Raw genomic sequence first — 15,085 nt, 5'->3', positions numbered from 1 at the left:
GAGCTTCTTTTGCTTAGTTATGTCCCTCATCCAGGGTTCCTGAATACTTTGCTCTGTATTGAAATAGTTAACTAACGTAGAATTTCCTAGAATATTGCATTTATCTCCAAGTTATCAAACAACATACCTGGAACACTATCTATTATATCTTTTAGCCAGATACTGGAACTATCTTCCCAGGTAGCCAAAATGCATTGTTTTCCAAGATGCATGCCCAAGTGATCCCCTCTAGTGCCAGAAAAAGCCACCAGTGTGCACTCACAGCCCAGAAGGCCAAGTACATTGTGGGCTGCACTAAAGGGTGGTCAGGCATTGCCAGCAGAGGTTTGGATGGCCCATCCCTGAGAGTGTTCAAGGCCAGGTTGGATGGGGCCCTGAGCAGACAGGTCTCAGTTGGTGGCACCCCTGCCCACAGCAGGGGCCTTGGAACTAGATGACCTTTAAGGTTCCTTCCAACCCAAACCATTCTCTGAGAAAACTGTGGCCATTATTTCCATGAAACAATCCAGCAGTATAAGAGTTAAAAATCTCTTCTAAAATGCAAATGTGAGTATGATGTTAATTTTAAGTGCATCACCTCAGTCCTGTAGTGCAGGCATAGGATCACCTTGTAGAGTGTCTTTAGGGCACAAAACCTTACAATCTGATGTGCAAAGAAAGCATCTACCTGATTTTTGAATATGCTGAGACTGAAAAAAACCATATTGTTCCTTAAGTACACACAACTGGTTGAGAATTGAGCATCTGGATCACTGCTAATAAACAAAACAAACTAAAAAAAAGAGTATATTTTAGTAGGTGTTAGGACATGAAACAACAGAAACTGAGAAATTCAAAGTTCACTCAGGGCTCTCTTCTCTTAATGACAAGCTGCCTTGAAGCCAGTACGTGTTTTCTTTCTCACTCACTGCATCAGTCTTCACTTAAAAAGCCTTGATCCTTGTAAATCACTGTAGCCTTAATGTTATTTAATCATAGTTTTTAAAAGTTAATTTCCATGAGAACTGTATTTTTTAAAAAAATCCTAACTTGTCATTGAGGATTATAAAAATCCTTTATTTGCCTGGAGAACAGTACTCAGATCTGAATGAAGAAGTGTAAGTGGAGAATGTGTTTCGACAGTTTATTTATTAAAAATGTATTATGCAGCTAAAAGTTATATTGTATTTATATTTTAATGACAGTGACTTGCACAGTTTCTGGTGCAGCCTATTAATGTGTATTTAAAACTGTGCTATGAAAAATTCTAAAATATTGTAAATGCCCCCTTATGTCCACATAAATATCACTCAATTTGTTTTTATTTTTCAAAATGCCATAAGCAATTTAATCATATTATAAGCTTGATTAAATGCTGCTATTTTATTGAAGCTTTAATAGTCTCATTGCAGAGGTAAAAAGATAACTAAAGTAAAAAAGTTCTCTAAAATTTAATCACATCTGAGTGAGGTGTAACTATAGAGAGATAGGCCTGATATTAGTTTCCATCCACCTTTTTTTCACCTGACAATTCTAACTTCCCTATCAACTGCATATAATATCAGTTTGTGGCATTCATGGAAATGCCTCCCTTTCTCAGCCCAAAGAAATTCCCACTTTTATGTTAAAACCTCCGTGTTAAATGGGAGTCTCACAAAGTATTAGTAAATTTTGACTTTTTCCTTGTCTTCAGTAAAAATAAGAATTCCCCCCACTACTGTGGTAACACCACAGTTTAAAGCAGATTAGGTTTTACTTGCTTAATTTTACCTTAAGCAGCATGAACTGGAGAACTGGATGCCTGGATCCTTGAGACTTATTGTGCTGCTAGCATCTGTGTGTGAGGCATGTAGTACTTGTTCATGCCATGGACAAGTTTCCTATTGTCTTCACAAGTATGTGATCAGAACGTGTTAAACTTTCTTGGGCCACATCTGCAAGCAAATACTGCAGCCTTATGGATTACAGGTTAAGGATCAGATTTTGTAAGGAAAAATTATCATTCAGTTACTTGATTTGCTAAGTACTGGATTTTTTACTCCTTTCTACCAGATTTGGTGAACTTAAAGTAATACAGTGCTGTGTGTTTGCCACTGGATCACAAAATTATGTGGAGGATTGGAAAACTGACAGGAATGATAAAACTCCACCACCCACCATTATCTTCAAATGGCAGTCAGAGTTTTTAAAATGCACTGTCTTAATGCACAATACTTGTATTTGATTTTAAAACTCTGTATAAATGAACAATAGAAAAAAATACCTTGTTATAAACAATTCTGAATTAGGACTGCAGCAGCTGTGTAAGTGGGAAGTTTCTTGCTAATCGAAGTACATTTCTGAGCAGTGGCTCTTAAATGTTAGCCAAGATATACAATGCTGTGTCATCAGCAGCAGTAAACTGGTCTAGACATAAGGAAGTTGGCTGACTTATGCCAACTGACCTTATTTGAAAATGTGGTCTGTAGTTGTTGCTTACTAGCCTAACTCTGCCAATTTTTAAATTTCTTCTGCTGACACAAATGAGACTTCTGCAAGTACACTAAAAGAAAGCTGAGTATCCTTAAACAGTAAAGTTATGTATTATTATAGGGAAGGTTAATTATTTTATCTTCAAGTTTTATTAATACTACAAGTAAAACCTATTTACAACTGTGATTCTGAAGAAGCATGTTAAGTTGACTTAGAATGTAATAATTTCTTTGTAAACTTTAGTAATTCCCCATTCCCAGAAAAGAAGTAGTGCTGTGCAAATGGTAATGCTCTGGTTTGCTCTGTATTTAAAATGAAAAACAAGGAGACAAAGCCAGCTTTCTAGCTGGCATTGAAAAGTGAGGGACTAGAATGCACTCCTTAAAAGACACATTCAGATGTGACCTTCATAATTAAAATTACCAACCAGGTAGACTGTTACACTTTCATAACATGAAAATTTGGCTGAATCCATTGCATAACATATTTGTTTAAATGCATGCATATTAGAAATAATAATTCATATGCCAGCATTTTCTTATGAGAGTCTTCTGGAATTCAAATTATTTACATTATGCTGAGATGCATGTAGAACATCTATAACAAATAGACTAATAATAAATGAAGTGAACATTTATATATAAAAACAATTCCAAGTTCTTTTACATTTCTGTTCAGTATCAAGCAGTGTGTTGAAAATGCATTTTTCATAAAACCACATGCAAGGCTTTGTGATCGTGAAAAAATCACCTCACAACAGCCACATGTCTAGGCAAATCCTTAGAAGCTGGTATGGACCTCACACAGACATTCCAGAAGAAAAGACACTACTAGAAAGTAGTTTCTCTTGAAGTGAAGTAGAATATGTGTGAGCCTAATAGGCCACTTTGATAAATAAATAAAAGTCTTTTTTCTGTTCTAGCACAAAACTGGTTCAACTGGAGGGCAAGTTAAACCCTGATTCATATTTTACTTAGTTGTGCTCTTTTCTTTTTTATTCTAACTTATCTCTTAGTTTGTTGTTGTTGCTATGGGTTTTTTTCTTAAGACAAAGAACCATTTAGCTTTGTGTTATCTGAATTTTACCTTCTGGCTTTACAGTATATCTGTGTGAAACTCCTTTCCAAGAAAAAACTCAGTGTCCCAGGATTATCAGTGTACCTCTTTAGCTATGGTTTTCTTTCAAAATTTATGTGATTAAACCAATACAGAGTTCCTCTGAACAATCTGAAATTAGTGCAAACCTGACTTACTTAGAGCAAATAGTATTGTCAGATACAAATTTTATCTAAACAACTTGTTGAGACTGCAACTATATTTAACTATATTCAAACTGTATTTTTCTATCTCAGATGCTTCCGTTGATTTTTTGAAAGACACTAAGTGCTGCCTTTAGTACTTAGACTAAATTTAGTCATCTATATCAAGCCTAAATTAGGCCTAAAGCAATCCACGAGTTTTTTAATGCTTCTCTCCTCTTGCCATGCCTTGGGGTCAGAAGCCTGTGTGCCTCCCCTTTGGCTCTCCTGGTACTCACACCCCAAGTGCCCCTGAGCTGGCAGCCCTGTAGTCAGTCACAACTCCTAATGTCAGAACTGGACATTGGCTAAACTGGGATTTATGTAATGACAGCTGACTATCTATTGATTGATTTTGAAGTAAACTGATGCAACCTCTGTGGATGATTTTCACTTGCTATGTTTATTATGTGCTTGCATCTGTATTTCCTCTTTATTCTGTTTTTACCACATGGAATCAACCAATCCTTAGTTACTTGGATTTCTTTTCAGCTTTAAAAAGAAACTCCTAATAAAAGTAAATATCTAAAAGCAGTACTTTCACTGGAATAGCTAAAATTACTGTTTTGTGTAACTTTTGGACACATTCCTTCACACCTAAGCTTTTCACACCTAAGAACTAAAGATGGGGGAAAGAAACACAAGCATATTTTCAGTGATTTATACAATTTTTCTAAGCAAGAAGAAAATCCATAGGAGTCCAACAGTTTGTTAAATTCTAAGGTTGATTTTCAATTTAAGCCTAAACTTTCTCCTGTGTGTCTTTCATATTAAATAAGATAACCTGGCCCATCTTGTATCTATTCAGTTTTAGAACCAATTGGTACATTCAAAGATTTTCTATGCTCCTCAGAGCTACTGAACGTCTTCCCTTTCCATATCAATACTAAGTATGCATTCTGTCATTTTAGTTCATTCTCCTGTGTAAACCACAGTCAGTCACTTAACTTGCTCAGTGTTACAACTGATGCAAGAAATCAATTTGTGGCTTTACTTTGTAATTCACAGTTCTGACTTTCATTCCTCAGGGTGTCATATCTCCACTTGGGAAGGAGTCAAATGAAAAAGTATGATTCTTACTTTTAGGTTACATTTCGCTATCTCACCCCCATGCACAAAAAGGTTAAGTGTCTTTTCAAATTAAGGCAGCAGTAATTAACCAGTGGCATTGTTTGTGGTTTGCCAGCTCTGGGCGTTAATGAGAGAGGAATTAGCACTTAGCAGCAGGAGTTCCTGATAGTGAGTGGCAAATGCTTAATGGGCCAACAAGTTTATTTTGGTCTTAAGTACTGCACTTAAGTGCAGTAAACAAAAGTATGGCATGGGTTTTTATGTGATCATACACATGGGCTTTATGATATAGAGCTATTATAGAATGAATGACACAATAGAGTTGAAAAAGTGCAACCTAGACAGCACAGGGCAAACAGTTTTGCTGTAACACCACAGACAGAAGCAGGATTGATGGATGTTTTCATGCCAAAGATGTACTTGCTCCTGTCATTAATAGTCTGCAGATGTTCTCGTATACAATTTTATTATCAAATTTAGTATTTCTGAACATAATTTGTTAAGCACCTCAAAAATTGTGCCTGAGCTGAGTTGATTTCCTCACAAGACAATAAATTAGCTTTTTGAGATGTCTCAAAATAGTAATTTTATTTAAAATTACAATTTCAAAAAATAACTAACAAATTACTTAAGCACAGTGCCACATGGATTTTATGGTGGGTGGGGGATTCAGAGTGCCACACAGCAAAATTAACCCTTCAGAACTTGGGTGAGCAGCTGCTCATTAGCATCAGGATTTTACCTGGCACATGTGCTCGTAATGAGTAACTACTTGCATACATTTCATACCTTCTGCCTTGCACAAAAGAGTCCATTAGAAATGTAAGGTCTGCTCCCTATCTTCTGGGGATTTTTGCTTTTAAAGTAATTTTGGTTAGTATGTAAGAACATTCCCACCCAGTTACCCATTTCTGTATTTGCTTGATGTGGGAACAGATATGTCATCTGTGAAGTAACAGAAGTGGGGGCCCCTCCTGGATTAGCAAACTGCTGTCTCTCACCAGAGGCTCTGAGCATCAGTCCTTGGCCTCACTTGCCTTGGCCCCTCTCTCCTGCTTGGGTCTCTGGGCTTGCGGGTGCACTGAGGTTCTGCATGTTTTGGCCCCGCAGGAGCTTAAGCAATGGACAATGGAGAGAAGTCCATGGAAGATGAAATTGTTGGCCAACCAGACGAAATTAGGAATTGGGTATAGACAACATTGTCCTTCATATCAGCCACTTTTTAGTCTGTACTCTATTTATTACCAGGCATGTTAAGATATGTTACCTAGTACAACCAGATGTGTCAGAGTTTTAACCTTTCAACTTTCAAGTATCACCTTTCAGTTGCAAAAAGCATATTTATCAGTGTGGCCTCATCTATGCTGAGGGTAATTTACTCTGCCACTGAACTGTGGCCACTTGGAGGTTGAAGAGTAGTAGCCATAGACCAAAATGTTACAATGCTCTGCAGCAGTTTCAGGCAAAAGAGTACCACATCTAATTGAAACTGCAGGAGGAAGCCACAGGGGTTTCTTCTTCCTTTGATGCCTGTTCCATTACAGGAGCACATCAAATAGAGTTTTCTCCGCATTGTTGGAAAGAAACCACCCTCACGAAGCCAGTCTGGCACTACCCATGGCTTTGAGTGTTTGTATTGTCTGCTCAGTGGACATTTAGGTTACCGTGCCTCCCCTCAGCACATATTTATTAAAATTAAATGTTAACAAAAATTGGCTACCATATTGGTTGAATCCTGAGTACAACTCTGCATGTAAACCATTACATGACATTCTATTGAACTTTTTCTTGTACAGACGGTACCTAACAGCTCATCCTGCACTGTTGGTTTTGGCAAGTTCACTACAGCATATAATAAATCAAGGAAAGAAAAAGCTTTTTGGCCTAATGTTGTACAGACTGCTGTAATGTTAGACTACAGAAAGCAGTTCTGTTTTTAGACATCCTTTTACTAACCCAACATTCATAATTTATGATTCCACTGTAAAATTCCTGCAACACTACACCAGAAGTAGTGCTGCCCTTTAATTAAGTGCTCTCAGTAGGAAAAACGTGAAACTGATGTGCAAAACATATCGCAGTACACAGTGATTGATAGTGATTACTTCTTTATGAACCCAGCCTGAAGGTCTGAACTTCCTGATGGGTAAAATAGTCCATGGGGCTACTTCCTGAGATTGCCTAGTGGGGATCAGTCAGAGTTAGCAATATCTGAGGAATTCCTGAGGCACATTTCAGAGCCATTACAACACAAACTTTCTGTTTCTTCTGAATTGTGCTTTATGTTAATAATTACCTGAATAATAGCTCATTGTAGAGATTATATTTTAAGGATTCATTGCTATCTTCATGGTATTATAATTTGAATGAACTGGGACATGTGTAAAACCTTGTATATTTAATGTCTGCATACACAAATCTATAAGAGCAGGGTGCATGTCAAAAGAGGTTTCTCTGTACATCACAGTTACTGAGTGTTATTTAGTATTTAATGCTAAATTAAAGGTATCTTTTACTGACATGTGCAGAAGATTCAAAATAAAAAACTGAAACACAGATGTGGATTCTGTGAGTCTCTAAATATCATTTTTATTCATGGAATCAGGTACTATTGACATGAGTGGCACATTCAAAATACTCCCTCCAATTTTGCAGTGAAGTTACCAGATTTGCGTTGGAATCACAGAGGTGGGAAATTGAAATTCCCCTAACACAGTTACATAAGTTCATTTTTCTTTTTTTTTGTTTGATAGATTTGGCCCTGGGTTAGTCATCTACTGGTACGGATTTATTGAAGAGCTGGACTGCCATCGTGAGCGTGGTATCCTGCTAAAAGACTGCTTCCCTACTGACATCGTGACTCTGCGGCACAGCATGGCTCAGCACTGATGTTGGGAGGAAGAGGTAAATCCGGAAGCAATTTTACTTTCCTGCAGTGTAAACTAATGGCAGCATCTGCCCTGAACTTCAGCTGAACTCCTGCTGCCTGCCCTTATGCTACTGCTGCTTTACACAAACATATCAAGAGTTTCTGTTTTGCTTCAGACCTCTGTTGTGATCAGCCAAAAAAGACAGACACAACCCACTCATTATCAGCAGTTCTGTCTCTGTCAAACAACTAGTTTCAAGATACTCATAATCTTTCTTCCTTCCGGATGGCTTCTTCAAGCATTCTAAACAAAGACAAAAATGCAGAGGCTGAAAGGTGGAGCTTTCAGTTCTTTTCCCTGTTACAGAGTCACCTATGAAATTAAGTGCTTTTTATGAATTCATTATGTGCTAGTGATGTGACTAAAACACCTACAGTGATGTGGAGCTTTGGTGAAAACTGTTGTTTTGGGGCTTAAAACAATATAAGGCAAAGCTGGCAAAGCCCAAGTGGCAAGAGAGGATCATGGCTGTTACAGTAAATAGCCAGATTTGGAGATAATAATTGGTGTATGTGTTTTGTCACTATCTGATTGTTAAAATCAACAATGGAATCCCAAGTTAACAGTTAAAAATAGGAGATTTTGAGAGGGGGTGAAAGCAAAGAACACAGCTTTTATTTTATGTATATAAGCTTGTGAAATATGGGGGTGGTGTGGGGGAGGCTTTATAAGTATTTTAATGACTCAAAAATAACTCATGTTTTGTGTTTTTCTCTTCCTCACCCCCGGGGAATCTGTACCTAGGAATTTTTCTCTTAACTGACTAAGGAAGGAATCTCTCTTTACCCCTACAGGTACTGTAGCAAATTTCCGGCACACTGAAGTCCAAAAGAGCAACGTGCAGGAGCTTTCTATGTGACTTATTTCTGAAGGAGTTTACCATCCTGGTGTTCAAGAAGGGGAATTTAAAAAAGGACACAACAGTGCTTCATACTGGATCAGTTCCACAAGACAAATAAAGCACACAAATGGACTGAAACTTCCTGCGTACTTGTTTTCATGTAAGAACCTTGTTTTTCTCTTGTTAGAACCACCAAGATCAGAAGTTCATTGAGGTGGGTGCTGGCCCTTGGTGAATTTTTGAGTTCAGTCTCTTCTTCTTCCATCCACATCACCACTCAGAGGAGCAAGACTGGCTCTCAGGTTTGTGCTCTCAGACGTTTCCTAATGACAGTGGCTTGTTGGCCTTGACACACTTCAGCACTCTTCTCTGTGCCAGCTCTTACTCAGGAAAAGACAAAATATTTTAAAATGTCAGTGAGAGATTTGCCTGTATGCTCATCATGTTCAAATTTTCTGAGAAGAAGAGCTATGGATTCAGCTGTAGAAATAAAGGTCTGATAACAGTCTCCCTAAAGCACAAGTTGATGATCTTTTCCAGAAATAAAGGGTCTCTAAAATATTACAGTGCATATTCATCACCTTTTTTTTATTTGAAGTGATACATATGTTTTCAGAAATCGTGTGCAGACTTTTTAGAGTCTTGCCTTGAGTGGAAAGGGTATTAATCCTAATCAGGAGTTTTTCAGCTGCAGTTTTCAGATGCATACACAGTATTTTTATTTTTAATTTTTAATTTTCACCTTAATATTTTCAGGTAAGTTTTAGACAAGAGTTTATAATTTTGACAAATCTTTAATTTTCAAGAAAAATGTCTTTAATCTTCTAGTACTCTGTCCCTTGCTGCAGAGATAAACTAGTATAGCTCCAATGAGTTATTGTTGTATAGAGATGTTTTCCTGGGTTTGAATGTGTTACAGAGATTTGTTTTTAAAAAAGATTCAAGCACCTGTAACTCATTTGCATTCAGCTATATAAGGTATTGTGCTGAGCTTATTTTACCTGACCAGCTGTAAGGTATCTGCCCATACAGGTTCACAGAAGCAGTCTGTGGATGTACCTGCCTGATGCTATGCACAACAGCTACATTTAGGGTGTTGCACCCCTGGGACTTTTAACTATAGTTTAGGTTAGTGGAATGGGTAAAATTCAGCAAGAGAATAAAAAAGAAGGAATAACTGAACATTGTCATAGTAGAAAATTCAGAAGTAATGGTTGTCTGAGTGAAATGGGTTTTAAAGGCAAAGGGTATTTGTTTTAGCTACTGCATATGCTTTCTGTTGTATGAAATCATTTAAATCAGCTTTACATGATACAGTAATGCTGCTTTTTCTGTTTGAATAAATTAAATTTATCTGCACAGATGTTGAAAATTCTGCTAACCTTCATCAAAGCTTTGCTTTATTTGTTTTTACATTAAACAAATTTATGTGGAGAGACACAGATAAATCAGTTTAGGCTTATATTTGTGTACTTATTCTTCTACCTAATGCTGTGACATAACAGGTTGGAAAGCAGTACAGCTGTCTTTAATCAGAGCTTTGAACTCATCTTCATATATTGCCCACTTAAAGAATCTGAATAGAATGAGGATGAAATTAACCACAAAAGTCTATATACTGTACCAATTTCATTGCATGCTATCAAAAAAGCTTTGCTACTGCCAAAACTATGCTGTGTCACTATTTTAAATGCTGAAAGCAAAACATAAAAAAAATTAGGACTGTTTTGTTGTTACTGCTTGTATACTGAAAAAAAACCCTTTATTTGGCTATTTTCTCTGTTTATCAGATGTAAACAACAACTTTAATATTAAAGAGGAAGTCAATGCTGTTTGTTTGTGGGTTTTTTCTTGCTTTGGTTTTCTTAAACAATGTTGTGGCAATTAGAACATTAACATTAAAACCAAATTCAGCTTTATAGAGTATTCTGTAGAGTGTGCTAATGAATTATGCCAAGCCAGAAAACAGAAGTGAACATAAAACTGAATGATGTTCTCACTGGCATATATAGACTTGCAAGCATTCTGCTCTTACCACCACTGTTATAAGTCCTGTTCTGAGCTTTAGGAATGGATGTAATTGTACTGAGCAGGAAAGCAAAACTTCCTTGTAGAGGAGGAACAACACAATGGTGGGTCACACACTCTACTGTAGGAAGAAAACAGAGATTTTACCATTCCTATACTCTGGGGACACATTATTAGTATGAATTTCACAATCTTTCCCTAACGGCAGCTAAGAGCAGAAAAAGTTTTGTCTAAAGCTGACGAAAAGGGACCAAATGTCTTATTGTGCTTACCTCACTACATTAATGGTACTGGTAATTCATGAATAGTTTTCATCCTGTTCTGTTCTATTTGCTCATTCAAAAAGTCATTCTTTCCTGGTATTGGTTTTTGGATTTTTCCACCATCTAGACTACTACAAAAGACTGTGAATGCCTCTTTCCATTTTCCAGTCCTTCCCTTTTAGTGTTTGATCTTATTTTAACCATTTCACTTTTATTTACTCAATATCCTCCCATTTGCTCATATGTCCTCTTTGAAAAGTTTTCTACCATGTTTTCTAGCACCCACTTCTGTTTCTGTTACTACATCTGAAGAGTGCTGTTTCCATTTCTGTGTACATTTGAACTGACCAACCATGTAAAGCAATTTTGCTCTTACTCTAATTTAAATAGCAGCTCTGGATTCCAGGGAGATTGTCCCCAAAATTTCCATGTGGCTTTGCAATGGGGAGCGATTGTGATGCTCTTCATACTCTGGGTATGATACACAGGTAATTTCTGCAGGCTGGGAGTATTCACCAAACAGAGTACACTTAGTGCAAAATAATCACTCACTCCTCAACTGAGAGTACAGCTGTACAAAGGACTTAGTGCCTCTGTACTACTAGAAAATAGGCAAAGGAAATATTAGGAATTCAGCTGTTAAAGCATCTCTTTCATTAAGGAGTCTTGCCTTCTGTAACTTCATGCCTTGTTTGTGTGGTACTCCTGCAAGATCTGTTGAAGTTAAAGATTCATCTTTCCTCCTGTGGCAGCTCTGCTTGGTTCAGAGTGGAAAAGATGGCTTTCTCCCCATTTTCACATCACAGTCGATCTGGCAAGAGCTTGTGCATCCTACAGGATGTTGTTATTTACCAGAGTTGATAACAACTCCTCAAGGGTTAACAAAAAGAACACAGAATTTTACTTGATTCTTGGTGTTGCTTTGTCTGATAAGTCTTACAATAGATAGCTTCTTCTAAAGGGATCTTCTGCTGTTAGATGGTGAATACTGAACTAGGGTAACAGTTGTTAGAAACATGGGTTTGTTATTTCAAGGATGAGATAAATTACATTAGAACAAATGCAGCTCAAGTATCGATTTAATATTACAGAATTAAATGGGAGGCTGCTTGCAAAAACAATAAAAAATTCCTCCTATCATGTTATTCTAAGTCACAAAGGGTGATTTGTTGTGGATTTTCAGCTTATTCAGAAATAACCTTTTTATTACATTGACAAAAGAAGAAACCTCAAGGGCTTGCTCTTTACAGTGGTGTGATAGGAACCTAAAGTGTGCCTGTTGAAAAATGAACTAGCTAACAATGGGAGCTTGGCAGCAGCTTCACCATTTATAGAGAAAGCGTCTATCTAGTACGATCTGTATAAAATAGACCTCGCTTAGGTTAGGGAAAGGTCACAAGTTACACAAAGTTTGGGTAGTCTAAATGTGTTACTCAAAACGAACTCTCATGTGTACAGTAAATATTAATTGAACCTGTATTATTAAAAACATGCCAGGATTCAAAAGATTAAATAAGGAAGATGTAATTATGAGCTACATAATAAACAGAGCAGTTTTAGTTCCCCTTGTATTTTTTACTTTCCTGCTATTGTTTCATATATGGCTGTTATACAAAGAGCAGCTGAGGTCACCTACTATAAATTACAGGTTTCGTACAATAGTAATCTACCAAAATTATTCCTGAGCTGGATCAAAGAGCTTCAAAAGACTTTTCAAAAACTTTTCCACATAATAAAAGGACTCTATTTTGATGCCCTTTTCTTATGAGGATTTCTTGGTTTAGAGATGCATCTTAGAGTATTCAGCTGCTTGCGTTGATACAGTGATATTTGAACACACAGGATTTGCATAATTTGTTTGCAGCCTCAAATAAGCATGAAGTGGTAATATCAAAGCAACTCTTTAAATATATTACCTGGTGCATTTTTCAGGCTAAGTCTTTAAGTGATCTAAGTAAAAAAAAAATTGTGTGTTTATTTAAGGAAGCTAGCAAGATCTCAAGTCACATTTTGTATTTCTTCTGTTTACAAACATACAAATCCTATTTGCAATGATAACATTATTAAAAATTATAACAGTAATTCTTTGCAGCTCTCAGCTGGCATCATGTTCCTGCAGAGGATGCCTGCGTGCCCTCGCTCCTGGCCAGGCTTTCACCTAATGTGAACAATCCCATGTCATCTGCACAGATCCATAGATGTGGCACCGCGATGTCAGCGCAAAATGAAATGTCAATTCAGGCGTACGGAGACCGAGCAACGGTATTGAAACCATGTCAGTGCATATCTACAGAGACCACGTTACTCTGTCACTGTGGTTTTAGGAGGATCACTTTGAAATGTTAAAATGAAATGAAACTAAGTCAATTAGGTAATAACAATTGAGGTTCAGGGATTAATTGAGGGCCTAAGGTGAAGCCAGTGGCCATTAACCCCAGCTAGTTATTAATTTTAGAGAAATAGAGAAATATCCTTGGCTAAGGTTATTGTCATTATTATTAGTGAGTTGTGGGAGTTTATTCCCTATATTGTGTAAATACCTTTTGCTGTTGCTTTTAATAGTGATACACAAAGTGGGATGTTAAAGGGTAGTTAAAGGCATATTAGTGCAAAGTTAAGGGTTTTTAGAAAGTGAATCTGCCCAATAGCAGACAACCACTTCTTTTTCATACAGACATTTAACAGATTTTTATTGATATCCAGCTGTCTGTAAACAGACAGATTTACTATAATGTATTTACCTCTGAGTAAGGAAGGAAAATAATACCAACATGGAGAAATACTCATTTACACAGCAACAACTATTTGCATGGCCCAAGTATTCACTGTTAACTTAAATCAGACATGAAAATTGGTCAAACAACAATTTTAAATAATTATTTTTGAAAGTACATAAACAAGGACCAAGTCAAGGTTATAAACTTTGTGCAAATTCAGGATTTCAGCGTACATGACTATAGCATTAGGACACAAATGTGTAATATATTATTCTTTTATAATTTCAATGATTCTTGCCAAGAGCAATGACTCTGTGGTTCAGCATGCCACACAACACATGAAGTCTGTCTGGGTCTCTGTCCTAAGGAGAGAAGGCAGGACACTAGATCAAAGGAATGCAATTGGTTTTTTTTTAAATATTTATTTATATTAATTTGTGTGTATTTTTATGTGATGATAATATAAAGCAAATATACACAAACATTATTTTTGCTGTTAATAAATACCAACTACCCTTTCTCTTACAGAAGTCCCTGATAGATATTTGCTTAGTATAAGTGAGTTGGTTGGTTTTTCTGTCTTCAGGAGAGGGCAGTAAATCAACTTTTTTTCTTGTTGTAGAAGGTGGTATCCCGTGTTTTTAATGTTGGTGAGAGCAGGGAGACATTTCTGCAAGTTAAGTGACAGTGATGTGGAGAGAGCATGACATGGGAGAGGGGATGAGCTACACGTGGAGCAGCCCAGGCCCAGCCCTGCTGAGAGCCAGCAACTTTTGGAACTTGACCTGGACATGCTGGGGCTTCTGTCTCCAATGTGATGCTGCACAGTTGAGGTCTCGCCTCCCAAAGTGCCTCAGGGCGCTGAGAAGATTTCTGAAAGGTCTTTGAAACTCCTAGGAGGAAGAGTACTGTGAAAATGCAAGCTTTATTATGAGAGAACATCTTCCATTACAAATGGATTAAATTTTTTCTTGTTAATTTTCTTTTGCTTTTCCATAGCAAGCATTCATGCCACACTCCATTTTGTATTCTGCCTCAGCATGATAGCTTCATAATGAATGGAAAAACATAAAAATTAGTTTGATCAGTTTATTTCTATACACACTTTAAGGAGCCTTATATTAATGTGTTTGGCACTGCATTACATACAAATGATAAAATACACTTAGAAAAAAATAGTCTGGCTACACATCATAAAAAAAGTAGGCATAGCTGAGTCTCAAGACATACAGTTTCATTCTTCCTCTGAATCACAACTGTCTATACAGATCAGCTTAAATGTCTGCCTAATCTAGTCCTGAAAAACTGCAATGATGGAGATGTTTAGAAAGATGATGGGAATCCATTCCCCTACCCATCTTTATTTAGTTAGAATATTCCAATCTTATCCAAATAATTTTTTGCTGTAATAAGCATGTTACATCTCATCCAATTATAAATGCATATGGAGAGTAAATCTGGTATCTGCTTTATTTTTCTGACCATT

At 36.9% G+C, this 15,085-nt stretch overlaps 1 protein-coding gene across 1 annotated transcript in view; it reads left to right on the top strand.

Annotated features, from left to right (window-relative positions):
- Positions 1 to 10,423, top strand: part of CDIN1 (CDAN1 interacting nuclease 1) — a 124,241-nt gene extending 113,818 nt beyond the window's left edge. The window contains exons 11-12 of the mRNA XM_059475133.1: positions 7,574 to 7,724; positions 8,545 to 10,423. Of these exons, the coding sequence (XP_059331116.1) occupies positions 7,574 to 7,709 (136 nt within the window). The 3' untranslated portion in view covers positions 7,710 to 7,724; positions 8,545 to 10,423. The remainder of the gene's footprint in view (positions 1 to 7,573; positions 7,725 to 8,544) is intronic.
- The last annotated feature ends 4,662 nt before the right edge of the window (positions 10,424 to 15,085 follow it).

Source organism: Ammospiza nelsoni, chromosome 6, assembly GCF_027579445.1.
Source record: "Ammospiza nelsoni isolate bAmmNel1 chromosome 6, bAmmNel1.pri, whole genome shotgun sequence".
NCBI classification, from domain to species: domain Eukaryota; kingdom Metazoa; phylum Chordata; class Aves; order Passeriformes; family Passerellidae; genus Ammospiza; species Ammospiza nelsoni.
This window is presented reverse-complemented; position numbering and strand designations above follow the sequence as displayed.